The sequence below is a fragment of the Gobio gobio genome (assembly GCF_949357685.1).
Source record: "Gobio gobio genome assembly, chromosome: 18".
Classification (NCBI taxonomy): domain Eukaryota; kingdom Metazoa; phylum Chordata; class Actinopteri; order Cypriniformes; family Gobionidae; genus Gobio; species Gobio gobio.
Window position 1 is genome coordinate 21,934,353 of NC_137111.1, and position 26,526 is coordinate 21,960,878.

The 26,526-nt window shown below is 42.9% G+C and overlaps 1 protein-coding gene across 1 annotated transcript in view; it reads left to right on the forward strand.

Annotated features, from left to right (window-relative positions):
• LOC307141979 (deubiquitinase DESI2) overlaps positions 1-26,265 on the forward strand; it is a 31,056-nt gene extending 4,791 nt beyond the window's left edge. Inside the window, exons 4-7 of the mRNA XM_079842478.1 lie at positions 9,752-9,824; positions 23,845-23,938; positions 24,014-24,155; positions 24,302-26,265. Coding sequence (XP_079698604.1) covers positions 9,752-9,824; positions 23,845-23,938; positions 24,014-24,155; positions 24,302-24,550 — 558 coding nt within the window. The 3' untranslated portion in view covers positions 24,551-26,265. The remainder of the gene's footprint in view (positions 1-9,751; positions 9,825-23,844; positions 23,939-24,013; positions 24,156-24,301) is intronic.
• The last annotated feature ends 261 nt before the right edge of the window (positions 26,266-26,526 follow it).

Genomic DNA, 26,526 nt, shown 5'->3' on the forward strand with positions numbered 1-26,526 from the left:
AAAAATTAAGTTTATTATTACTGTTAATTAATTAACTGTTATGCTTTTTGCTAACAAGAGAAGCTGTATATTTGTCATAAATTCCCGGTGTGTTTGTGGACTTCCTGCCTTGTGCCATGTGTTGTAGTCCTTTGTAGTTTTTTTACCCATCCACGGAGGCCATCCCTGAACCCTATGCACCAGCCTGGCCTCCTGAATGGCCTCTGCCACCCTGGCCTCCTGAAAAGCCTGCGCCGCCATGGTTCTCTGAGCTGCCCGAGCCGCCATGGCCCCCTGAAATGCTCCACGGCCCAGGTCGGCCCACGGTCCAGGTCCACCCATGCTCCCAGGTGGTGGGTAGACCTGGGGCGTGGGCGGACCTGGGCTGTGAAGCATTTCAGGGAGCCATGACGGTTCGGGCAGTTCAGGAAGCCATGGCGGCTCGGGCAACTCAGGGAACCATGGCGGCGCAGGCTTTTTAGGAGGCCAGGGTGGCAGAGACCATTCAGGAGGCCAGGCTGGTGCATAGAGGCCTCTGTGGGTGGGTACTAATAGGCAACACCTGGGGGGAACTAATCATGATGAAAAACTACAAAGGACTACAACACATGGCACAAGGCAGGAAATGACAAAAGAATCCACAAGCACACTGGGAATTTATGACAATATTATTGCGAATGAATATAAGGTCTGATATAATCAAAAAATATATATATATATTTTGTCAAGTTTGCACAGGGACAAGCTGACCGTTTTGGCAAAGGTTAGTTAGTCATGAAGAACATGCATCACTTATATTCCCATCCAAATTTGCGAATTTAAGACTATTTAATTTAATTAAACAAGAACATTAAAACATTATGCATGAAATGTTTATTGATTTTCATATACATAAGAGAATGTTATGCTATGCATGACTGAGTAAATGTGGGTAATCTAATGTTATGGAGTATGTGTGGAAAATTACAGAAGGAGTGCAGAGATGCTGACCTTGGAAAGGGGATAAAGAGAACTCAATTGTTTTGTCTGGTAGGCAATGTTCTGCAGACATTCAAGGTCGCTGTGCGACTGTTGACTCTTCTTTTGCAAAAGAATAAACCGTCTTATTAAATTATTAAGATTTGACTTAAGACTTATTCTGAGTTGATTAGAAAATTGCTGCAACAAGACATTTAGAAGCTCTAAAATTGTCTTCACTGCCCCCTCCAGGATTTCACAGGAATTCCGATTTCTTAAAGGGATAGTTCACCCAAAAAATAAAATTCTGTCATAGCCTACTCGCCCTCATGTTGTTCCCAACCTGTAAGACTTTTGTTCATCTTCAAAACACAAATGAAGATCTAAATCTGAAAATACGAATCTCTGACGCATGCTCCCGCGACAACACAACACGCATGCATAGTAATGTTTTTGTGAATGCTCATTGGAGATTAATTTTTTGTAAATAAAGTGGAAAACTATGTTTTTGCTCAAACATAGCAGTCATATCGCTTCATTAATTGAGGTTAAACCACTGGAGTCAGATGGATTACTTGATGTCTTTACTACCTTTCTGGGGGTTGAAAGTGGTAGTTGACTCTGACACCATACATTTCACAGTTTTTTTTATTTTATAGGGTTTTTAATCAAAATATGATTATGTTACAAAACAGGGCTTTGATTTCATACATGTCCTCAATAGAGGACACCGGGACTTAATGCATTCACTTTCATTAATACAATACAAATCTTATAGTGTGTGTGTACTATAGTAAATATACTGCAGTCAAAATATTTGAATCATGACTCTTGACTGCAGATTCAAAATATTTTGATACTACATGTGAAAATAAGTTGGCTCAATTGCTTTTGAGAGGGATGGATGAAATGCAGAGAACTGTTCTGCATCTGGGTCCCATTGAGATGACTGTCTCAAGATAACATGCTGTCTGTGTGAGTGGATGGACTGCTGCTGTCTCTCTGTCTAAATGGATAGACTGCTGTCTCTCTCTGCTGTCTGGGAACGGAAGCAGATGACTTTGACAAATGTGTACTGGTATGTGCATGTTTGTGTGTGTGTGTGTGTATTAGTCCTCATCAGAAATCAATACACTCAAAGGCAGCTGCGGTTAAATGCACTTAAAGTAGGAGAGAAAGAAAAAAGAGAATGATAATGCAGCACTTCTTCTGGAGTCTTATTACATTACGGCTAAGGGTGGTGCATGGCATCATGGTTAAATGATTGGCTTATTTACATTTACTTCCAATGTATTTACAATATTAAATAATAAGCACCTGCCAAATGATTAAATGATAGGTACCTGTAAAGACTTTATCTGTTATGTAATGTTTAATTATTTGACAGCTGCATTGCTAAAACATGTCAAACACATTCCTTCACGCACTTACTGTACTCTATACTAGACCAGACTTGCTAACATTTTGTGATAAATGTGACGGTTTCAAAAGCACATAGTACTGTACAATCTTTTGCTCAAACAACATCAAGCAAATAGTAAACATATGAGAACTGACAGCACTCTCTACTGAACGCTACACTCTAAAAAAAAAAAAAAGTTCTATATGGCACCAAAAATGGTTCTTCGTCGTAATCATTGAGGAACCACTTTTGGTGCTATATAGCACCATCTTAACATGTTCTGTATATGGTAGCAGTGCTATTTAGCACCTTAGTTACACTCTAAAAAAAAGGTTCTATATGGCACCAAAAATGGTTCTTGGCTCGTAATCATAGGGGAACCTTTTTAAGTGCTATATAGCACCAATTTTGGTGCTTCAGTGGTTCTTCAGCGGTTCTTCAGAGGTTCTTCACTGGTTCTTTGACTAAGGTGCTATATAGCACCTCTGAAGAACCGCTGAAGCACCAAAATTGGTGCTATATAGGACTAAAAAAGGTTCCCCTATGATTACGAGCCTTTTTTTTTGGAGTGTAGCGGTGCTATATAGCACCTTAGTCAAAGAACCTCTGAAGAACCACTGAAGCACCAAAATTGGTGCTATATAGCACTTAAAAAGGTTCCCCTATGATTACGAGCCAAGAACCATTTTTGGAGCCATATAGAACCTTTTTTTTAGAGTGTAACTTCCTCAAATAAACCTCTGAAAACGTCTCAGGTTACTTGCGTAACCTATGTTCTCTGAGTAGGTAACGAGACGCTGCGTCACTTTAATGACGTAATGGGACGCCTTCTGGGTGTGCCGATTGTCTGAAGCCCTTATAGAATCACGCCAATTGATTGGCTGATGGCGCGCACGTCGCCCCACCTGACGTAGTCACCTATATTAGCGCGCGCGCGCCATCTGCTCCTCAGATTTCTCTGCCGAAAAGGAAAGCCTGTCGGCAGCGCGAGGAGCTTGGCAGCGTACGCAGCGTCTCGTTCCCTACTCAGAGAACATAGGTTACGCAAGTAACCTGAGACGTTCTCTTTCATAGGTTCACTCAACGCTGCGTCACTTTAATGACATAATGGGAACGATATACCAAACACGCCAAGCTAAAGCGCTGCCGTATCTGGCTCAAAGAACACCAGATAACCTGCATGACTAGGTTAAGCAGACAGGACATGCGAACCCGGAGCCATGTCGAGATCCAAACTATAGAATCTCACAAAAGTGTGCGGAGAGGACCAACCTGCCGCCACACAAATATCTTCCAAAAGAGCCCCTCTAAAAAGTGCTTGAGAGGAAGCCACACCTCTGGTAGAATGCGCTCTAATATCAAGAGGTGAAGGTAAACCACACACCTCATAAGCTAAGGAAATAGCCTCTGTCACCCAATGGGAAACCCTTTGCTTCGAAGCGGCAAGCCCGCGGCGGCCAGCACTGAAGCACACCAACAGCTGGTTAGATTTCCTCCAGCCGTCTGAACGGTCAACATAACACTTCAACGCTCGAACTGGGCAGAGCAAATGAAGTTTCTCGTCTTCCTCCGAGTCAAACGGAGGGGGGTGAAAGGAGTGAAGAGTAATAACCTGAGAGCGAAATGACGTGGACAAAACTTTGGGCACATAACCCGGCCTAGGTCTTAAGGTAACCTTGACTAGGCCAGGGGCAAAATCCATACAGGTCCCGTTAACAGAGAGAGCCTGTAGATCGCCCACTCGTTTCAAAGAAGACAAAGCTAACAAAAGAGCAACTTTGAGAGTCAGAATTCGCTCAGGAGCTGACTCCAAAGGCTCAAATGGAGCCAAAGTTAGCCCTTCAAGGACCACGGAGAGGTCCCAAGAGGGAATACCAGGGGAGCGTGCTGGTCTCAGGCGCCTAACCCCTCGCATGAAAGATGAAACCAGTCTATGCTTGCCTAGAGGGATTTCGTCCGACTCCCTACCGGCAGCTATAGCTGCGACATAGACCCGAAGGGTGGTGGCCGCTGCTCCAGCAGCAAACTTCTCCTGCAGGAACTCCAGAACTGAACCAACCGGGCAGTTAACTGGATCTGCTGCATGAGTCGAGCACCACGACTCAAAGACCCTCCACTTGGAGGAATAGAGCTTCCTTGTGGAGGGGGCTCTCGCATTAGCAATGATCTCCTGAACATCCGCAGAAAGACCAGCGTTTAGTGTCGTTGGCCCTTGATGGGCCATACCCACAACTTCCAAATCTCCGGGTGAGGGTGCCAAATCCTGCCCTGAAGTTGTGTTAAAAGGTCCTTCCTGACTGGTATCTCCCATGGGGAGGAGTCCAGGAGGAGAACCATCTCCGAGAACCAAGTCTGGGATGGCCAGTGTGGAGCCACCAGCAGGAGGCTGGCCCCACTCTCCCTTACTCTGTACAGAACCGCCGGAATCAGCTTGATGGGCGGGAACGCATAGAGTTTCAGATTGGGCCATGGATGCGCGAACGCATCTATCCCCAACGGGGCCGGAGAGCTCAGAGAAAACCAGAGCCGACACTGGGACGACTCCTTCGAGGCAAAGAGGTCCACTTCCGCTTTCCCGAACATCTCCCAAATCTGTGACACAGTTTGAGGGTTCAGCATCCATTCCCCCGACCGGAGCTTCTGTCTCGAGAGATAATCTGCAACGAGGTTTAAGACTCCGGGTACATGGACTGCTCTCAGGGACCAAAACTTGTCCTGAGACCACAGGAGGAGTCGGCGCGCATGCCTGTCCAGGGTGCGCGACCGTGATCCTCCCTGGCGATTTACGTGAGACACCACTGCCATGTTGTCGGTCCTGACAATGACATGATGCCCCCCGAGTGAGGGGAGAAAATGCTGAAGGGCCAGGGATACCGCTCTCAACTCCAGGCAATTTATGTGCTAGGAGAGAACTTCCCCCTCCCAGATTCCCATAGCTGGTCTGCCCTCGAAAACCGCACCCCAGCCGGTAAGAGAGGCGTCCGTCGTAACCATTTGGCGACGGAAAACAGCCCCCATCTTGACCCCTTTCTGAAGAAAAAGAGGGTCTCGCCACATTGATAGGGCACGAAAGCAGCCGCGTGACACCTTCAATAGGCGAAGGGCCGATCCTGTTGACCGAGCCCCTGAGCGTTTCATCCACCAGAGGAAGGGCCTCATATGGAGCAGTCCCAGGGGAAGCACCGGGGAAGCTGCGGCCATGAGACCCAGGAGCCTGCGACACGTACCCACAGAAACATGATGGCCTAGCCTGAAGCAGACCAAGCATGTTGTGATACTGGAAATCCGAGCAGGGGCCAAACGGGCCTGCATCGGAACGGAATCCAGACGAACACCCAAGAAGGTGGTCTGCTGAGCCGGAGTAAGAACGCTCTTGTCTGTGTTCACTCTCAAGCCAAGAGATTGAACGTGTCGAAGAACGACATCTCTGTGATGACAGGCTAACTCCCTGGAGTGGGCCAGAATGAGCCAGTCGTCCAGGTAATTGAGAATACGGATGCCCTGGAGCCTCAGCGGGGCCAGAGCAGCATCCATACACTTCGTGAACGTCCTTGGTGCCAGGGCAAGGCCGAAGGGAAGGACTTTGTATTGATAAGCCTTCCCTTTGAAGGCGAACCTGAGAAACTTCCTGTGTCGTCTGACAACCTGAATATGGAAGTAAGCATCTCTCAGGTCTATAGTGACAAACCAGTCCTCCGCACGTATCTGAGACAAGATAGTCTTTAGCGTTAGCATCTTGAACTTCCCTTTGTAGAGGGCAAAGTTCAAGCGGCGGAGGTCCAGGATGGGACGCAGACCGCCGTCTTTCTTCGGAACAAGGAAATAACGGCTGAAGAAGCCACATTTCTCCTCTGTTGCCGGAACTTCCTCTATTGCCCCCTTTAGGAGGAGAGAAGAGAGCTCTTGTTGTAGCACAGAAGCCTGAGAGGCGCTGTTTACTACCGTCTGAGCGACCCCGTCGAAGCGAGGAGGGTTGCGACAGAACTGAAGCGTGTAGCCTGACTGAATCGTGCGGAGGACCCAGGATGATATCCCTGGCAAAAGCTTCCACTCGTGGAAGAAATTTGACAAAGTGGGAGGTATGATGAGGTGCGGTGGACATACCTGAGTTGGGGTGTCGAGCTGGACCTCTGAGGGGGGTGTGGCCATCCGCAGAGGAGAGCACGTGGCGTCCTGGCGCGGAGTAGGCAGTGGAAGGCTGGGCCGCTCTGGTTCCCGCAGAAGACCGGATGTCGCACTCCACATCCTCGAGCTCTACATCCGAACCCCAGGTCGCGGATCCAAGAGAGGCCTGCGCGGCCTCGGGAGCGTGACGGGGAAAAACGGATGACTCCCTCTCAAAAACCGTGAGCCTCGACCGGAGGGTTTTGAGAAGGAGGTTATCGCAGTATTTACAGTTAGAGAATCCCTGAACCGCGTCGCGTGCGTGAGGAAATCCCAGACATTTAACACACTTACTGTGGGGATCGTCGATCGCGATGAAGCGAGTGCACGGCGGTGGGTAACGTCGGAATTCCATAGCACTTCACCACAAGGAGAACAAAGTTCCACAATCCGCGGTCGCTGAAGTGCTGAGGTAAATATCGACTGAATCCTAGAATTTTTGGGCCAGAAAAATCGATAACCGAAGAGCATGAAATGGCCGCTTCGTGAAGGCAGAGAAATCTGAGGAGCAGATGGCGCGCGCACGCTAATATAGGTGACTACGTCAGGTGGGGCGACGTGCGCGCCATCAGCCAATCAATTGGCGTGATTCTATAAGGGCTTCAGACAATCGGCACACCCAGAGGGCGTCCCATTACGTCATTAAAGTGACGCAGCGTCGAGTGAACCTATGAAAGAGAACGATGAGCACCAGCTTAGATGAGCTCCTGTAATAACACATGTAATAAATTGTAATAATCCTGTAATAATCCATTGCCACGCAATGACCTAAAGTGCATCAAAATTGGCTTCTGCTGTAAGTATGACCAATCATAAAACCAAGATAATAATAATCACTCCAATGCGCATTTCTGCTAACAAAAATAACCTTAGCTGTAAACAAATGTGTTGGCTTGCAGGAATGTGTCTTCGTGGTTCTTACTTTTTACAAACAAAAACTTACTTTAGCTGTAGTATAGTTGCCTTGATACATATGATTATTTTAGTAATTTATAAGGTCATGCAGACTTTTACAAGTAATAATTACTTCTTTTGCAGTAAAATCACATTTATGGTTTATATTACCTTACCGCATTTAGCGTTTTTACATTATTTTTCTAACTGCTAACATTTTACAATGTGTTTTATGTCAGTTGACATTCTTCAGATGCCATTTTAACATAACGCTGTAAACATAACAGAGAGGACGGTGTTTAGGCTATCTATAAATACAAATTATGACTATGAATAATTGCAGACCTATGTGCATTATATGCTGTATGGCACGCTCAAGTAAACACAAAGTTCAGCTCTCGGCACAGAATAATGTTATTTGGAGATCGGAATAACGCATCGCCCCCGCCCCGATATAACGCTCTGCGCGGATGAAGGGGGATGATGAACGCGCTGCGTACTGATCGTGATGATGATGTAATAAGCGCACCCTCCGCTGTTTCCAGTGCACACTTGATTCCTCACGCTCGCGACCCGGCTAGAGTGATGTCATCATCAATACAGTGAACCGTGTTTAGGAGTTTTTACCCCGCATCCGTGCTGTTCAGCGCGGCCTCCATGAGGACAAACCCCGGGAGTGCGGCGCTGATGGCTGTTGGGGTCGGGACTGCACCAAGCTCCGACATCACATCTGCGACCCCAGCGCTCACACAAGCAGCAAAACCCGTGCACTCCAAACACGCGCGAGCCCGCGCTTCTTCACAGCGACATTCTATATGGAATATTGGTCATCTTAACGGGAATTCAAACTCCTGATTTGGCTGACAGCAGTCGTTGTTCATCACCTATCATCTGCGCCCTTTCAGGACTTTTTTGGTTAGTGTCTACCATTGAAAACCGGTGAAATCGGTCTTATTCGGTGCCTGTGCTCTCTTCCCCTCGCGCTTACTGGAGACTGTCCGCGCGTTGCGCACTCGGAGGCCACAAGTGCCTGTTTTCTCTCGCTAGATTCACCATTGAGGGAAACTGATGCCCTGTTGCCTTTCCTCGTCCGTGCCTACCTCTGCAGCCGCTGTTTCTCGGTTAGTAACGCGACTAGGCCCGCGAGCCCAGCTAAAAATCTCACAGAATGACTCTCTGATGGATAAAATGACAAGAGTGGATCATTTATTTAGTGTTTTGGTCTTTTGGGTGTTGGTGTAGCGACTTTTCTGTGTTTTAATCTTCTTTGGAGCCGAAACCCGGGTGCGCGAGGGGGGCATCTCGAGAGCAATAAACGCCCGATATTTTAAGGGACCGCGCGCTTCTCTCTCAGGATGGCAAATGAACCCGTTATTCTTAATGTGTATGACATGGTAAGATCAAAACCCTTTTATCATTTCATCCTTTACACTGTTTATCTTAAGCCTCGCTCCTTTTGGGCTTTTGCATGTTGTAAAATAACAATACAAAGACTTAGGAATCAGCATATTGGTGGTCACAGTGTAGTGATGAAGAATCTGGGCCGCTAACATAAAGGTTTCATTTTGAAAGCACGTTTGCAAACCTACTTTGAAGCATCTTTGACAGCAGTATTGATGGCCGAGATGAGAGCGCGTGTGTTTCTCCTCCCTTGCTCGAGGAGGCGCTGTCAGCCCATCACAATCAGTGAGAGATCAGTGATTGTGGTACTCTCCACATTTTTATTTAGGAAGTAACATTTCTTGTCATCAACATACTAACAACATGTCTGTAAAATCCTGTATAGTGTATGCAATAGTATGTATTAAAACCAGACAGACATTTTAGCATCAAGGAAGTGACTAATGGGTACAAATTTACTTTGTTTATTTTAATAAGACGCTATCTAATTACGATTTTCAAATCGAATGATATAGCATTCAAAGTATGTATTTTAAGTTACATACTTGGAATACACATAAAATATCATACACTGTATGAAATAGGGATAGACTAGTCTCTTTTCTGTGTACATTAAATCATGTTCTGCATGTTCTATTATTCATGAAGGGCAGCTGGTGCATCTTTTTGCCCTCAGACATGTTTTCTCTCTATATTTACCCCTCCCCCCTCACTTTAAAGCTTTTTGTGTGTATAACAGGTTTGAGCACCATTCATTGATTTGAATGCCTTGTATAGCTAACAGGATGCAGAAGATAGATAGATAGATAGATAGATAGATAGATAGATAGATAGATAGATAGATAGATAGATAGATAGATAGATAGATAGATCCAGACATAGAGAAACACGTACATTTACAGTTAATTAAAACATGATTATATGATGATCTTGTTCTCCCTCTTGTTCTTTTAGTACTGGATAAATGAATACACCTCCACTCTGGGTATTGGAGTCTTCCACTCAGGAATAGAGATCTACGGCAGAGGTAAAGTGACCTATTAAGCTTATTAAAATAATAATAATAATAATAATGTTCTGTTCCTCTACTGGAACCTCAGTCTCATTTGTAAAGAACTTATGTTACACAGAGTGGAAAAGGCTGTTTCAGCTACAGGGACTACAATTAGTAGACATGATTTTTGGTAGGACATGGTTTTTGAAGGAGTGTATTTGGCACATAAATAGTTTGATAGTTTGTTTCCATTATTAAAGCTGCAATCTGTAAATTTTACCTTTTTGTCGCCATCTCTGTTTGAACCCTGAAATTGCAGTTAATTGCAGAGTTATCTTCTTTACGTGGTCGCATCGGGATGGCTCCTCAGCATAGAAGAATGTAATTTTTTGAGGTGTATGTGTGGGTTGTCTATCAACGCACCAGTTATCAACGATGATTGTCGTTTTGAACTTTCTGGATTACAAGCCCCCGTCAAAATGACAAGTTTAATTACATTCCATCTGATGTAAGACAAGGCCATAAAAGATCTGCCACCTGCAGCATCCACACACGTGATATAGCCTACTAGCCCGGACTCCTTTATGTATACAGACGTGATTACACATTACGTCAGACACATTATTACAAGCTTACCGTTGTGAATCAGGCTAAGGTAAGGAGATCGTTTTGAACACTGGCTGGTTATGTACTTGCATAAAAATAGTTTTTGGATCATTTTTAAAGAGCACCTATTATGGCATTTAAAATGTTCCAAATATTGTTTTAGAAGTCCCCATCAACAGTTTTGCATGCATGCAATGACAAAAAAGACTTTAGTTTTCTTATAATATGCATTTATTTTTACCTGTTTTGATAGCGATTCTCAAATGATTCCTTTAGTGATTCACTTTTCAAAACCCTGCCTTTACGTGACGCTAATCTGCGGTCATTGGTCCGATGACCCAGTCAGTTGTGATTGGTATAGTCTGTGCAGATATTTTCGGAAACGAGGGCGCACTCGTCCTCAAGCTTTATTTGTTTAAATTAGCTCAAATGACTGTCAGATGTAAGTAATTACCATGTCAATCTATACATCATTTAAAAGATCTAAGAGTCAAGCTTCCATTTTTACCTCTGTTTTATTCTCAAAGTCTTATAGTGACAGTAATTTGTTAATATGTGTCAGGAGTTATGAATATGAAAACCGCGTCGTACCGTTTGATTGTAATATGAGCCTCAGCTGATCTCATTCATAAAAAAACTCCTCTATTCTCCTCACGAAGACTCGCGACAAATCAACATCCCTCAGGGCTTTTAGTTCAAAAGTGTGCAGATGAGGAGAAATATTGATAGATTCTCATTTGTCTGTGTCAAATTTCTAAACAGAGGAGTATTATTTATTCAATACTTCCTCAAAATGCGCAGATGTAGCCTAATCATGAGCGATTGAGTCTCTTATGTGTTGTTTTCAATTCATACTGGCAGCCGGAGGGCGCTCTGTGCACATGTAGTCCATGGTACAGACAGACGAAGAAGATACCATGTGCTATAATAGAGGCTGTTTCCGAAATCGCCCCCTATACCCTCATTCACTATTCCCTACATTAGTCCACTGATATAGTCCACTTCGAAAACGAGTGAGTGATTTCGGACACTAAGTGCGCCGGAAAGGCTGCCGTTTTTGCAGTTTGTGCTTGCTGTTTGGCAGCTCCAGTAATAAAGAAAAGATGTATCCTGAACTCTGCTACGGAAACTAGCATGTAACCTTAATCAAACAATATAATAATCATCTTAAAAAGGATAATTTATACCTGTATGCATGATATTGGGCTGGACCAGTGCGGTTCCGAAGATGGATGGACGATTGATTCAGCTGTGGGCACTATTTGAGGGAACAGCCATTTAGTGGTGTCCGAAACCATAGTGGACGTTAAGTGCACTCAAACAATCCCACAATGCACCACAATAACGAGTTTGCAACCGATGTATGCTCGACGGCTAGGGAATACCCATAATGCACTGTGAGAGTCGCGCCGTGCATTGAATTAATTCCCGCGTTTCGCCAGGAGATGGCATCGACTCACACACTTTTTAAGACCAATGATATTGGGCCCACTCACTTGTATCATCTCTAATTGAGCACGTCTGTTTACATACCCTGATAAACACTGATTAAACGCATTAGTAGCTTTATTTTCACTTTTCTAATATTTTCTTCATATTCATAGAAAATAAATTCCTTTCCGATCTGATATATGATGGAAAAAAGGATCAGTGCGAGTTTGGTAAAAGGCGAATTCGAACCTCTGATCAATTTGCGTCCAATCTTAACGCCAAGAGTCTTGCCCCTACACTATTGCTGCTGATGAAGATTGTGTATTCCGTAGGTGTGTGTTCGTCAACCAGACGTTTAAACAAGCCGATATATTTAAATATATTTTTTGTAAATTGCATCTACTCCAGTAAAATGTTTCTGTTAAAGGACCCACCAACATTTTTTTTTGCTTCTTGTGGTGTGGTTATGTGTTATCACAGGTCTCTTTAAGAGGGAGGGGCTTGAGAGGAGAGAGAGTAAAAATAAAAGATGGTTGACACGGTCAATGGGCTGGATCTCTTTTTATTGAATAATGCGACATGGTGTCAGAAGTAAAAGGAATATAAGAGCGCAACGGTGAAGAGCGGCAAGATACAGAGAGAGGAAAAAAAAGGTCAGCGGCAGTTGAGCGATCAGCATGAGTGAGGACGAAGCGGGTCCCGCCGCGGCAGCGGCGCATCAACAGGTTCAGCCGGGACCAAGTGTACCTCCGAGCGCCACCTTCACGATTCAGCCTCCGGAGCCTTTCAACTTCGCAAAACCTCAAGAGTGGGAGAAGTGGATTCGGCGGTTTGAAAGATTTCGACAGGCCAGTAATCTACATGTCAGCTCGCAGGCTAATCAAGTGAATACATTAATATACTGCATGGGAGACGAGGCAGACGATGTTTTGAGAGGACAGCCGTTATCTGAGGTGCAGCGGCACGAGTACGAAACTGTTAAAGAGACATTCAACAAATTTTTTGTGCCCAAAAAGAACGTAATCTACGAACGTGCAAGATTTAATTCAAGGGTGCAGCAGCCAAATGAATCAGTTGATAACTTCATAACAGCCCTATATGCTCTGGCAGAAAACTGTAGCTATGGAGCCCTTCATGATGAGCTGCTCAGAGATAGACTCGTAGTTGGTCTAAGAGACGGTACACTATCTGAGCGGATGCAGCTGGACAGAGACCTCACTCTTGAGAAAGCCATTAATATGGCACGTCAGTCAGAAGTCATAAAAAAACAACAGACTGACTTGAGAGGCGAAATAAAAGGTGGAGCGGAAATTGATGCTGTAACAGCAAAAACAAATAAAAAAACAGCAAAACAGAGCCCATCAAAATTTAAAGCCAGCAGTTTTCACAAGTTTGCATCAACCCCATCTCAGATCAAAAATGAGAAAAGACACTGTCAAAGATGCGGAAAAACGCCAGGTCATGGGAAATGGCAATGCCCGGCCAAAGATGTTTCATGCCACACATGTGGAAAAAAAGGCCACTACAGCAAGGTGTGTAAAACTGCCAAAAATGTGCATGCCATTGATGCAGCAGAGTACAGCGAACCAACAGAGCCCTGGTTTTTAGGCACAGTAGAGGCGGGCCAGGATGCTTGGGCTGTCGAGCTATTCATTAGACACCATAAAGTAAGATTTAAAATTGACACAGGTGCAGACGTCACAGTCATTCCAGAGTCTACGTTCAGAGAGGTAACAAAAGGGACATTCACTCTGGAAAATGCAGATAAGCCACTACTGGGGCCAGGTGGGACTCCACTCTCTGTAATGGGGATGTCCCAGGAGTCACTTAGTAAAGGTGAGCTCACGGTGCAAGAGAATGTGTATGTGGTTAAAGATCTGCACACAGCACTTCTCGGTCGGCCAGCAATTTTAAAGCTCAATTTGGTAGCTCGGCTCGACAGTGTCGATACAGACATGCTCAAAAGACTGTACCCAAAGGTATGTCAAGGCCTAGGTATGGTACGCCAGCCCTACACAATCAAGCTCAAACCAAATATGACTCCATTCTCACTGGCAACTCCTAGGAGAGTTCCACTTCCTTTGCTGGATAAAGTTAAGAAGGAATTAGAGTGCATGGAGCAGTTGGGAGTCATAACAAAGGTTGAGGAGCCGACCGACTGGTGTTCAGGCATGGTACCAGTACCCAAGAAGAACGGGACAGTGCGTATTTGCGTTGACCTCACCAAATTAAATGAGGCTGTATGTAGGGAGAAGTACATTTTGCCTTCGGTAGAGCAGACTCTTGGACTGCTGGGTGGGGCTAGGGTCTTCAGCAAATTGGACGCAAACATGGGGTTCTGGCAGATTCCACTGTCGGACCAATCAGCCAGATACACAACATTTATAACCCCATTTGGAAGATTTTTTTTCAATAGGCTGCCGTTCGGCATTGCTTCAGCACCGGAGCATTTTCAGAGACGCATGTCCATGGTCATAGAAGGACTGTCTGGGGTAGTGTGCCATATGGATGATGTGCTCATCTGGGGTGAGTCTCAGCCTCAGCATGACGAGAGACTACACGCAGTGTTAGCTAGGATTGAAAAAGCTGGAATCACACTGAACCTGGAGAAGTGTGAGTTAGGCAGACGGGAGGTCAAGTTTCTGGGTCATATCATTTCAGAAAGCGGAGTGAGACCTGATCCAGACAAGACTAGAGCGGTGCTGGAGATGAAAGAGCCATCTAACATCAGTGAAGTTCGCAGCTTCCTTGGTATGGTAAACCAATTAGGTAAATTCATCCCATGCCTTGCAGAGAAGGACAGGCCGTTGAGGGACCTTCTGTCAAAAAGAAACCACTGGTGTTGGGGTAGAGCTCAGCAAGAAGCCTTTAGCGAACTTAAGCGTGAGCTTTCATCCCCACCTGTACTAGCTTTGTACAATCCGAACAAAGAGCTGAAACTGTCGGCTGACGCATCATCATACGGTCTTGGTGCTGTTCTTCTGCAGAAAGAGGAGGAGCAGTGGAAACCTGTGGCATATGCGTCACGTTCACTTACCCCCACAGAGCAACGGTACGCCCAAGTGGAAAAGGAGGCTTTGGGTCTGACCTGGGGATGTGAAAGGTTCAAAGATTTCCTCATAGGACATCACTTCCATCTCGAGACAGACCACAAACCTCTGGTGAGCCTGCTGGGTATTCAAGAACTAGCAGAACTTCCTCCGAGGATTCAGAGATTCCGCATGAGATTGATGAGGTACAATTACACCATCACACATACAGCGGGCAAAATGTTGTTAACAGCCGACACGTTGTCTCGTTCGCCAGTAACTTACAGCGGAGGAGAACACAATTACGATGCAGACTTGATGGAAGACACCAACATCTATGTAGAGACTGTTATAGGGTGCATGCCTTCCAGCACTAACTATTTAACCGAACTCAAAGAACAGCTAAAAAGAGACCCCACCTGTTCCGAAGTGATGGAACGATGCCAGGAAGGATGGCCGGACCTTAGCCACATAACAGGAGAAGTAAGAAAATTCTGGCCTGAAAGAGCGGTCCTCACAGTCCATGATGGTCTTCTGTTAAAAGGCTCGCGGCTGGTGATACCTGCAGCTATGCGCCACACAGTTCTGGAGAAGCTGCACGAAGGGCACCAGGGGGTTGCAAGATGTAGACTTCGTGCTCGAGACTCAGTGTGGTGGCCGGGTCTAAGTGGACAGATAAACGGGCTTGTTCAAAATTGTACAACATGTATTAAAGAACGAGTCAATCCAACCGAGGTGTTAATGCCCTCTGATTTTCCAGCCAGACCGTGGCTTAAGCTGGGTGCAGACTTGTTTTCAATGCACGGAAGCACTTATCTACTGGTGGTGGACTATTTCTCCAGATTTGTGGAGATAGCCAAACTAACCCCTGCAAGATCTGATGACGTAATTGTGCACTTAAAGTCTATGTTTTCACGGCATGGAATTCCAGAGATCCTTTTCTCAGATAATGGACCTCAATTTTCCAGCCAGATGTTTGCAAGCTTCGCAGTGGACTATGGCTTCAACCACATCACCAGCAGCCCGAGATTCGCTCAAAGCAATGGAGAAGCCGAGCGTCACGTTCAGACGGTAAAACACCTGCTCAGCAAAGCAAAAGACCCCTATTTGGCAATGCTGTCATACAGAACAACACCATTGGCAAATGGCTACAGTCCTGCTCAGCTCCTAATGGGACGAAGACTACGCACACCGATACCACAGCATCACTTGCTTCTGATTCCAAACCTCCCTGATTACACTGTTGTAACAGCAAAGGAAAAGGAAAAGAGAGAGAAGCAGACTGCCAGTTTCAACACACGTCATCGTGCAAGACAACTCAGTCACCTTTCCTCAGGTCAGAGAGTTTGGATTACAGACACAAAGACTGAGGGGACTGTGGTTGCATCCCATTCAGCACCTCGTTCATACCTGGTGGAAAGCCCTCAAGGCACCATCCGAAGGAACAGGCGTCATCTGGTTCCTATGCCAGACACCAAACCATGTGCTGAAATGTTTACAAAATCTAATGATCAAACAGAGGTTGGGGAGCATCCTCCAGAGCCTTCAAAGGACCAAACAGTCCAAACTCCCAGGTTATACAAAACACGTTCAGGAAGAACAGTGATTCAACCAAAGAAGTTGGACTTATAAGTCACTGGAAAGCTAATTTGGGTTTCACATACAGTGAGGTGAAAAGAAGAGTAAAAAAAATGTAAATGGGAAAAATGTTAATGCAGTGTTTAGAGGAAAAAATACACTAGTTCACTTATTTTGAATGTGAATATTCTTGGTGTATAAGTTCAAAAGTAATTTTGAAGGAAAAGGAATGTTCGTGTTGATATAGGTTTACTGTTTTAGTGTTTTGTTCTGGGAAAGGGGAGATGTGGTGTGGTTATGTGTTATCACAGGTCTCTTTAAGAGGTAGGGGCTTGAGAGGAGAGAGAGTAAAAATAAAAGATGGTTGACACGGTCAATGGGCTGGATCTCTTTTTATTGAATAATGCGACACTTCTGACGCCCATAATATAAATAGTAGCCTACTATAAAGTATGAAATATATAGGCCTACTACGGTATATACAAATATTATTGTTATTTTTTTAATTAAATGCTTATTAGTTACTTTATTATTCCCCTTTCCAAGTAAGTTCAGTGCCACACAAGTAAAGAGTTATAGGGTTAACTTTAAGCTTGTTGGCTCGTTTTTGGAGTAGTGGAGTAATGGAGAATGAGGGTACATAGGGCGAATCGGACAGCGGTAAGTTCATTCATTCAGGGCGCGACTCTCAGTGCGTTGAGAGTACACCATCTGGTTGAGTGAGAGAACGTTTCAAAAGCATAAGGAGTTGTTTCTCGTTTGCTCTCGAAATGCTCTCGCGGGACTTTGCTGTCATACGCCGATCGGGCATCGAACAAGCATATTCTCCAGCGCGTATCTAATGTACACTCGTTATTGCGGTGCATGGTGGGATTGAATGAGTGCACTCAAAAACGTCCACTATTGTTTCGGACACCACTAAAAATGGATGTTCACTCAAATAGTGCCCTATTTAAGGGTATAGGGGGCGATTTCGAACACAGCCAGAGTCTGGGAAACTACGTCATTGCGCATTGCATTATGGGTAGTCGCCGCCATGTTTTAGGACACGCTCAGGAGCATACAATGATAACAAATGCGAATCACCAGAGGAAAAAACGACTGTATTTACTTTACTACTTTTTAAGAACTCTTGCTTGCACTCACTTATAATAAATGGACTAATATTTTAATCTCTTACGTACATGAGCGCTCAGTCGTGCGGCCAGGACATTGCACATATTCATCACGTTTCATACAATGAGAAATCAGACGGCCGCCTTCTATCGCCCCACACATTGGTTTGTCTTTTGCAGTTTATTTTTTAATAGCCTAACTAAAAAGTCTTTATCTGATATATAACATAGTAAATATACTTATAGCTTGATCTCAGCCAGTGGATCATTTATTCAATCAACATTGCCTATATCAGATCGCCCTAATTCCTTAACGTGCATTAAAGGATAACAGATTATGGCTCGTAAAGCAGCTTTGAAATGATTTGTATTTGAAAGCGCTTTAGCCTACAGTACTAAAAAGTTTTACTGGACTTAAATGGAACAAGTACAAGATTTCCTTCTACTAAGAGAAGCTGAACAATGAAGCATTTCCAGACGCGTTTCATGCATTATTTATGGTGTGAGCACATTCAAGCGGTTCAGAAAATATTCATCTGTAATATATCTGTTATAAATAATAAATACAAATTATAAAGACACATTTTGGCTAAGTTGTTTATTTCCGAGTGTTATGCTGCCTTCACGTGCTCTCGGAATTATCGTGAATAGGAGTTTCCTTGGTAAAAATTGCACATGAACGCCCTCCACTTTCGAAATATGAATGGGATGAGCTCGTAATCACGACTTCAGAAGTGGGAATTGTCAAATTTCCGATAGCACGTGAAAGTAGCATTACTTTCACTTACTCTTGTTATTTCCAAGCTGATAAACTGAAATATTGCGCGTGATTTGAGATATGTTTTCCACGCAGGTTGTAAAAGAGCGGCTATGGCAGTTCATAACACAGCAAGCGGTGACCATTCAAATGTGTTTTTAACTGTATAATACAAGTTTTAAAGTCTACCTCCACTACTACTCATTCTCTAATGTAGTGCAGTGTCCTAAAGACCACGAATGCATTGCGTTGCTGACGTCACGTTCCCATTCTCTATAGAAATCCATAATAAAAGCTTCCCGAGATCACGAAACATGCAAATAGAGACATTTGAAGACTAATAAACACCCAATCGTGACGATGTATGGTTTGTCTTCAAGCCACTTAGTCTTCAAATGCTCATCCTTGGGCAGATGAAAAAAGTTTGCTTTTGAGTCGCACTTCAGAACACAGTCTCGTCGCCATGATGTTTTCTAGTTTTCACTGGCGTCTTGGAGCGCAATAAGTGGGCGTATCGTATTCAAATAACTTGACAAGTTGACGTCATCTAGTCAGAGAAAAAGCTTCGGTCTTCTAACGATTCTTAAAAATGACTCAGAGTCGACTCTTACTTTTGAAAGAAAATAACTATATATACGGTGCAGGCGGGTGCACTGTCATATTTCAAACTTTGCAGGATGTTTTTGTTCACTTAGATCTATGTTACACACTACATGAAAGGTAAATTTCAAAATTCCATGATAGGTGCTCTTTAACCAAAAGAAGTTACAGACTGCAGCTTTGATATATTTCGAGTGCCAAATAAAAAAACTATGACAAAAATAAGGATGAAAATAATTCAGAACTGAATGAGCAACTAAATTAGCCTGGCTCCGCCCTCCTACGTACTTCCGCTCAATTTTCATTTTCCTTCAGTACTCTGTATGAGACTGCGGTATATTCTTAAGGCTGATTTATACTTCTGCGTCGGACCTACGCCGTATCCTCTACGGCGCAAGTTACGCGTTGGTTTTCATTTATACTTCTGCGTTGTTGTCCGCGTCAATGTGCAATTCCACATGCAGACTGCTAGTCTGTGTCCAGTGGCATGTTGACGGGAACCCACAGTATCAAGGCAAAAGCCGAAGAAGAAGCAGCTTCTTTACATTGTCGGAGGGTGTGTCTCAATCTGCTCCCTAGTTCAGTAGTCAGTGCACTGATAAGGACATAAGTCAATGGGCTGACTCCCCGATCAGTGCCCTGACTACTGAACTAGGGAGCTGATTGAGACGCACCCGGAGTATCAGCAGCCGTCATGGCGTCAGATAGCGGCTTTTCTTGCAGCTTGAGTTGTTGTATGTAATACAAATTAAGCATCTCTAGTTGATTAGATGAGTTACATAAGAGGCGATCTGGCGCTGGAGTGCATTTGTGAAATCATGCCGAGAGCTTGTGGCGCTGATTTCAGTATTGTTGGCTCATGCACACACAAGCGCTTCAATCGATTGCTGTTGCAGAGACTATTCATTCCGTTGAAATCACAAAACGAAATGCACCCTACTGTGTCCCTGTTCTTGATATACAATCACCGATTAACATCTTTGGGTTTTAATGAGGAAATAAATAAACTATACACAGCGGATCTATGTATTTATTCACTAACATAAACAATCTCTGGACTACAAAATATTGTGTTATATAGCAGATATAAGGATGAAACTATCATCCCATTTGTGGACACACACACACACACTCCTATCGCAGATTTTATTTATTTATTGACCTGAGGGAAGGGTTCTGGCAGACAAATCACAGCGCTTGCGGTTTGCTTAGAATTTACGCGTTGTTACATTTTTGGAGAGGTGCGCGTCAAGGTACGCCATGGGGTACGGCGTACACTTGACGCAGAAGTGTAAATTGGCCTTTAGGTTTTCTCAGAATACATTTTTACCGGTCCAATCAGCGAACAGAGGGAGTGGCTGAGAACGATGACGTTGATGTCGTGCGCTAGTTTGAGTTGTAGTTCACTAATGGCGGCGGAGAAAGATGCGAGCGAAGCTATTCTGTCCGTTGTGGCACCATGGCCGAATATCCAGAAGTTAAAGCCGGAGCAAGAACAATCTTTACTGAGTTTTGTTGGTGGCCATGATGTTGTGGCCCTCCTCCCCACAGGGTTCGGGAAAAGTTTGATTTTCCAGCTCGCTCCGTTAGTGGTGAAGGAGTTGGCTGAAGCCCTATTCGGACGGTAATTGTTTCTCGTGGGGTCGGAAGGTATTGTCATCATTTACAGGGGCTAGTCAGTGATTTTATTGCCGTCCGTCTCCCACCACCCGCGTAAAAATCCCCAGCTGAATTACCTAACGTTACTGTTTTAGACAAACACCAAGGTCGTGTGGTAATTTGTCCAAATCCACATCTCTGAGTTTTCAAGAATATATCACTTCAAAATTCACTGTTTATATCCTTTTTGACCACTGCAGAGCACCGTGTGGTTGCGCTTCGCTGTAAATTGGATGCATGTTTAGACTTGTATTTCTTTAAATGCTGGCAAGTATTTACAAGAGCAATATATTTCATCACCGCTCAAAAAATAAAAAGAAGAAAAGCACGTAAACATTTGAATTGGGCCGTTATTTACGGCAGCATTTATTCTTATCATACCAAGCATATGACATTTTATTTACAGCATACAATCATGTTACGGACCACTTAAGCAGCACGTTACCGATAACAAAACTCTCCACTGTGAATAAATCAAATCACAAATGCACAAGTTTTAGGTTTTATCACTGAGGTGGCAATCAGTTATTTTTACGGACTTCCATGTGAGAAAAAGAGGCGAACGGCGCATGACATACATCACGACCAAACGTTAGCGATTGGTTATGGCAGCAGATCCAATAGTTTTAAAGGTCCCGTTTTCCTGTTTTTTTGAAGCTTTGATTGTGTTTACAGTGTGCAATATAACGTGTTCATGTTTCGCGTGTAAAAAAACACAGTATTTTTCACACAATGTACTTATCTGTATACCGCTGTTTTCACTGTCCTAAAAACGGCTCGATGATTTCCTTGTTCTATGAAGTCCCTCCTTCAGAAATACGTAACGAGTTCTGATTGTGCCAGCGGTTCCCGTGTTGTGATTCGACAGCAGCTTAGCGCACGTTTCCCGGAAAGGTCACGCCTCTTACCATAACGGGGAGATGAACGCGCTCAAAGTACAGCGTCCCTGAAGGCCAAACAAAGGTGATTTGACTCCAGGATGAAAATAACAGCATCTCGACAACATGGCGTCAAACACAATCTACGAACGCAACACTTCCTCTTCTCCACGTGGAAGAGCAACAAGACCACGCCCCCTTTTTTGCGTATTCTTGTGGGCGGATGTTAGTCGACAAACTGTTCTACTGACGTAATTAAAGCAGGATGTACAGGGATTTAGTCCACCGGCCGTTCGCTGTAGGCTTTGAAAGAGAACTTCTGTTAAATAAAATATCTCGCTTGGCATTGAACTTTGAGCTTTATAATTTTACAGGTATTATTTATGCTCTAACAGCAACATTACACACTAACTAAAGTTTGAAAAATGGGATCACGAAGAACAGGACCTTTAAACTTCAACAGAGTACCCACCTTCAAGGAAGTAAACGCTTGTCAATGGAGAGGGGCCAGACTCTCTGTACAAATGAAATGTACGAGAGTCTGGTAGGACCATGCTACAACTAAATATCATTCATTATTTTATTTTTATTTTTTATTTTATATAGTAGTTATTGGAGTGACCACATTTACGTAATGTGATATAATATATACATACATCACTATTCTTGCTTATTTTTGAAAATGCTTTTGTTCATTCAACAACAGTCACTGATGCAATCACTATGCAGAGCCTTGTCACTCGCATTTAAATGCCTGTGTACGTAAGCTTTGCAAATGACTTGACCTACAGGTGGCAGTGGAGTGTTGTTTGTGTCTGTAGTGATGGAACACAGAAGAAGAAGGAACATGCTGTGTAGCCATTTAGTGATCTGAGTCATAAAGTGACAGAATATGCTGTCTTCTTTTACGATTTCTGTCTTTTTTTACTCTCTCTCTCTCTCTCTCTCTCTCTCTCAAACACACACACACACACACACACACACACGCATACACAGTGGAAAGCAGCAGCATTGATACAGAGCAGACGTAGGTATAGCTCTGAGGACTGAGCCATGATTTGTTAGGATCTTTCGCTTCTCACTAATAATCAGAGGCGGACAGTAGTGAAGTATTTTTACTTTCCATATAATTTTATTTTTCAAGTATATGTACTTTATCAGAGTTCTTCTTTGGAAAACTTTTACTTCACAACATTCCAAAACATTATACGGTATTGTACTTTTTACTGCACTACGTTTCATATTGAATATCATTTAATACTTAATTACATTAAAAATGTAGAAATGTCTTACTTTTACTCAAGTAAAAGTAATTCAAAGTTTTACTTGAGTACAAGTAAGAAAGTACTAAATTTTTAATGTAATCAAGTATAAAAGGTTAAAAAAAAATATTTTATGAAATGTAGTGCAGTAAAAAGTATTCCATTATGCTTTGGAATGTATTGTAGTAAAAGTTTTCCTCAGAAAAACAATGATAAAGTACATATACTTGAAATATGTACTTGAGTAGAAAGTAAAAATACTTCACTACTGTCTGTGTAATAATACACAGATATATGTCACAATAGGGACGAAAAGAGGATTGCAGTTGCAATAGACTTTTCTTCCCTATTGTGAAGTACATCCAAGTGAAACGGCTTCTTGAATGAAAAAAAAAAAAATTATTTTATTTTGTAAACCAGGAATTGATGACGTGCAGCAATACATGATTTACAATAAATAGTGCGATATTCCATTTTAAAAACAAGAAAGGTCCATTTTGATTTCTTGTCGATATTAAGTCAGGGACATAACCACCATAAACATTGAGGGGGACAAGAAATGGACCAAATTTGTTCCCACCAATTTATGATATGCTTGATGCCTCTCTGTTTGTTGTTAGGATGAGAAAAAGTTACATTTTTAAGCTGGTTGCCTCTGCGGTTTAACTGTGCTCAACAATATTAAAATGATTGAGATGGTTAATCAAATTGAAATCAATGAAGGTACTTTTCACAGATACCGCTTACATTTTTTAATGATGAAAGAATGTGTGGTAGGATGTAAGTTGTGAAACATGTAATATTTAAGATAGAAATTTTAAATGACCAAAATAAATATCCAGTAAAGCAAACCACTCCACTTTTTGCCCGATTTTGCTGTTTTGAATTGAAATATAGTCTGAATCATTCACTGAATGCAAAAAGCCAAGAAATATGTTTTTGTTTTCGACACATTTGGCATGCAAATAAGAGTAAATTTAGCAAATAATTTAGATTAATTTACTTTACAAAGTACATTGGTCCTCCCAATATTCAAGACGGCCTTGCTTTAAAGTGGAGTATACTGTTCTAGTAAAATTCTAATGTGGAAATCAAAAAATGTTCATAACGTACATTATTATTTGTTTTGTTTCCTCAGAGTTTGCATATGGGGGCCATCCATATCCCTTCAGTGGCATTTTTGAGATCAGCCCTGGGAATGCTTCAGAACTGGGGGAAACTTTCAAATTCAAGTGAGTGATTTACACAATCACATACACACACATATGAGCCATAAAACCATGTCACAACTCCTGTTTCCTCTTCAGAGAGGCTATAGCTCTGGGTACGACAGACTTTGCAGAGGAGGACATTGATAAAATAATGGAGGAGCTGGGAAAGGAGTTCAAGGGGAACGCCTACCACCTGATGCACAAAAACTGCAACCATTTTTCTTCCTCACTGTCTGAGGTCAGTTCACTCCCCTTATGCGTTTTTCTGTCTGTCTTTTATAAATGATCGGACTAGGCAATATACAACCTCACTGACTGATGATTACATATATGCCTGTATATTTTCAACATTCTCACATCATTTTATTCTCTCTCTCTCTATAGTTGCTGTGTGGTAAAGAGATCCCACGCTGGGTGAATCGATTGGCATATTTCAGCTCCTGTATTCCATTTCTGCAGAGTTGTCTGCCTAAAGAGTGGCTCACGCCCGCTGCGCTCCAGAGCCATATCTGCATGGGCCTTCGGAAGGAGAACACACACTCACACACACACGAATCCAGCGACGATGAGCCCTCATCTGCCCCAGAGGCGGCCGCTGGAACCTCACACAGCTGCAGACACACCCGCGTGTGATCTCACATACACACACACACAGCATTACACTTATTTGAACACACACTCCAACCTCTGATCCTGCTGCTACAGCGCCCCCTGCTGGGCTGGATGAACACCAGACCTCATGGCCCCTCTGAAAAGGGAAATCAAAGTCATGTTTTTCTCTAGAGCCTACAGGGATTTAAAAACCTTGCAGTGGTACTCTTAAAGTTTTAGAATTGTTTGATTTTACTAAGATTTTAGAGAAATCAAAACAGTGTTTGTCATTTAGTGTTCTCTCTCTTATAAATAGGACAATATGAATGATGGGTGAACATGATGGACTGCCCCCTGCTGGTGTGTGACAGCACTACGGGCCCCTCCCTAAAAAAAACTGAACTTTCAGTAGTCAATCCATTTCTGTCTGTCCCTTTGACTTTTAATCTCATCTGGGTGTTCTCTAGTTTTAGCCGAGTTTGCTGTGTATCTAATTCTTTTCTATTTTGTGATAGAATAAAACAGTGCTTCATCTGCAGAGGAACTTACATTCCTAACCTTACTTTTTTCCTCGGTGACTTTAGGAATATAATTCTGCTTTAATTTAATGATATGATGTCAAACTAATGCCATCTTTGGTTTACATTTATTTTATTTCTATCTCTGTATTTTTTTTATATTTAAGTGCAAGGTTTTCAATTAATTTACAATAAAAGGGCCGATGCCATCACGTGTCTCACACACACTGACAGCAGTAGGAAATTGCAGCCTTATAACTGTAAGCCATTGATATGCTGGACTCAACTGAAACAAAAGACCCCTGTTGTGTCGTTGAGGACACAAAGAGGGCATTTGTGAGGCTGATGTTGAGGGGGTGGGTGGGAAAGTGTGGGTGGGGTCTGCACATCAGGTCTAGTATCAGTACTGTACAACAGTGTTGTGACTGAATGCAACGTCTGATTGATTGATCGAGAGAGGGAATGTGTGTTGCAAAGGTGTTAATGGTCATTTCTCTTGACTAGTTATTGTGCTTTCTGGCTTTTAAAAGTGCAGACTGAAAAGAGAGAATTGTTGTTGTTAAAATGAGTCATCCACACCTCACTACATGACTTTTGCACAGAATGTTGCACCGATTTTCAGTCTGGAGGAGTCGACACCAGCTGCCAAAAGTCAAAGCCAGGCTGCAGAATTTTTCAGAAATCGCTTTGTGATGGGCACAGACTCCAATTTTATAGCTTCAGACTGATTCCATCCAGTCGGAAGATATCAAACATGTTCCTGCCTGACTATGTTGTGCTTTGAAAGCCTGGTAGTGTGTGATCTTCAGTCATTTAGTGTAAAATGGCCAGTTTTTCCTCATTACAAAATCTGCAAGTGTACGATGCCTAGTGTTTTAAGATCTGTTCAGAATCAGATTTGAAAAGTAGTGAAGTGTAATCCAGCCTCAACAGTAACTGAAGGTTATAGGGTCTTTTCAGTCTTCAGGCTCTGGAATAGACCTTAGTAAATGTAGATCTAATTTTTCACAAATGAAAATTAAACTCTAAAGACAGATGCACAGTTCAGTCAATAGGTTGATTTTCTTATGGTCCTATAGCAATTTTCTTAATACATGTTTTACCACAAATTTTGTTAGAAAATTATATTTTCAGTGTTTTATCAGCTGAAAGATTAAAATGTCTAGTCATTTGTGAAATATTACAAAATGTGTATGCATTGACTATGGCCCATATCAGAGTAAATGATACATCTCTCAGTATTATTTTGATCTTTCTGTGCCATTTTGCCTCTCTCTTTGCAAATATTCTCTAGAAGTCCATCTTCACCTTTGTCGCTCAGGATGGCATGGCATTGTAGGTGGCAACACCACCCATGAGTCAAATCTATGGGAAATATGTTTTTGGTGAAGTATTTATAAAATTGAATTTTATATTTGGAATATGATTCTGTTTACTGTTATTTAGTCAAAGCTATTATCAACCTTTAGAGCCTAATTCTTATTTTGCTATTTTGTTTAA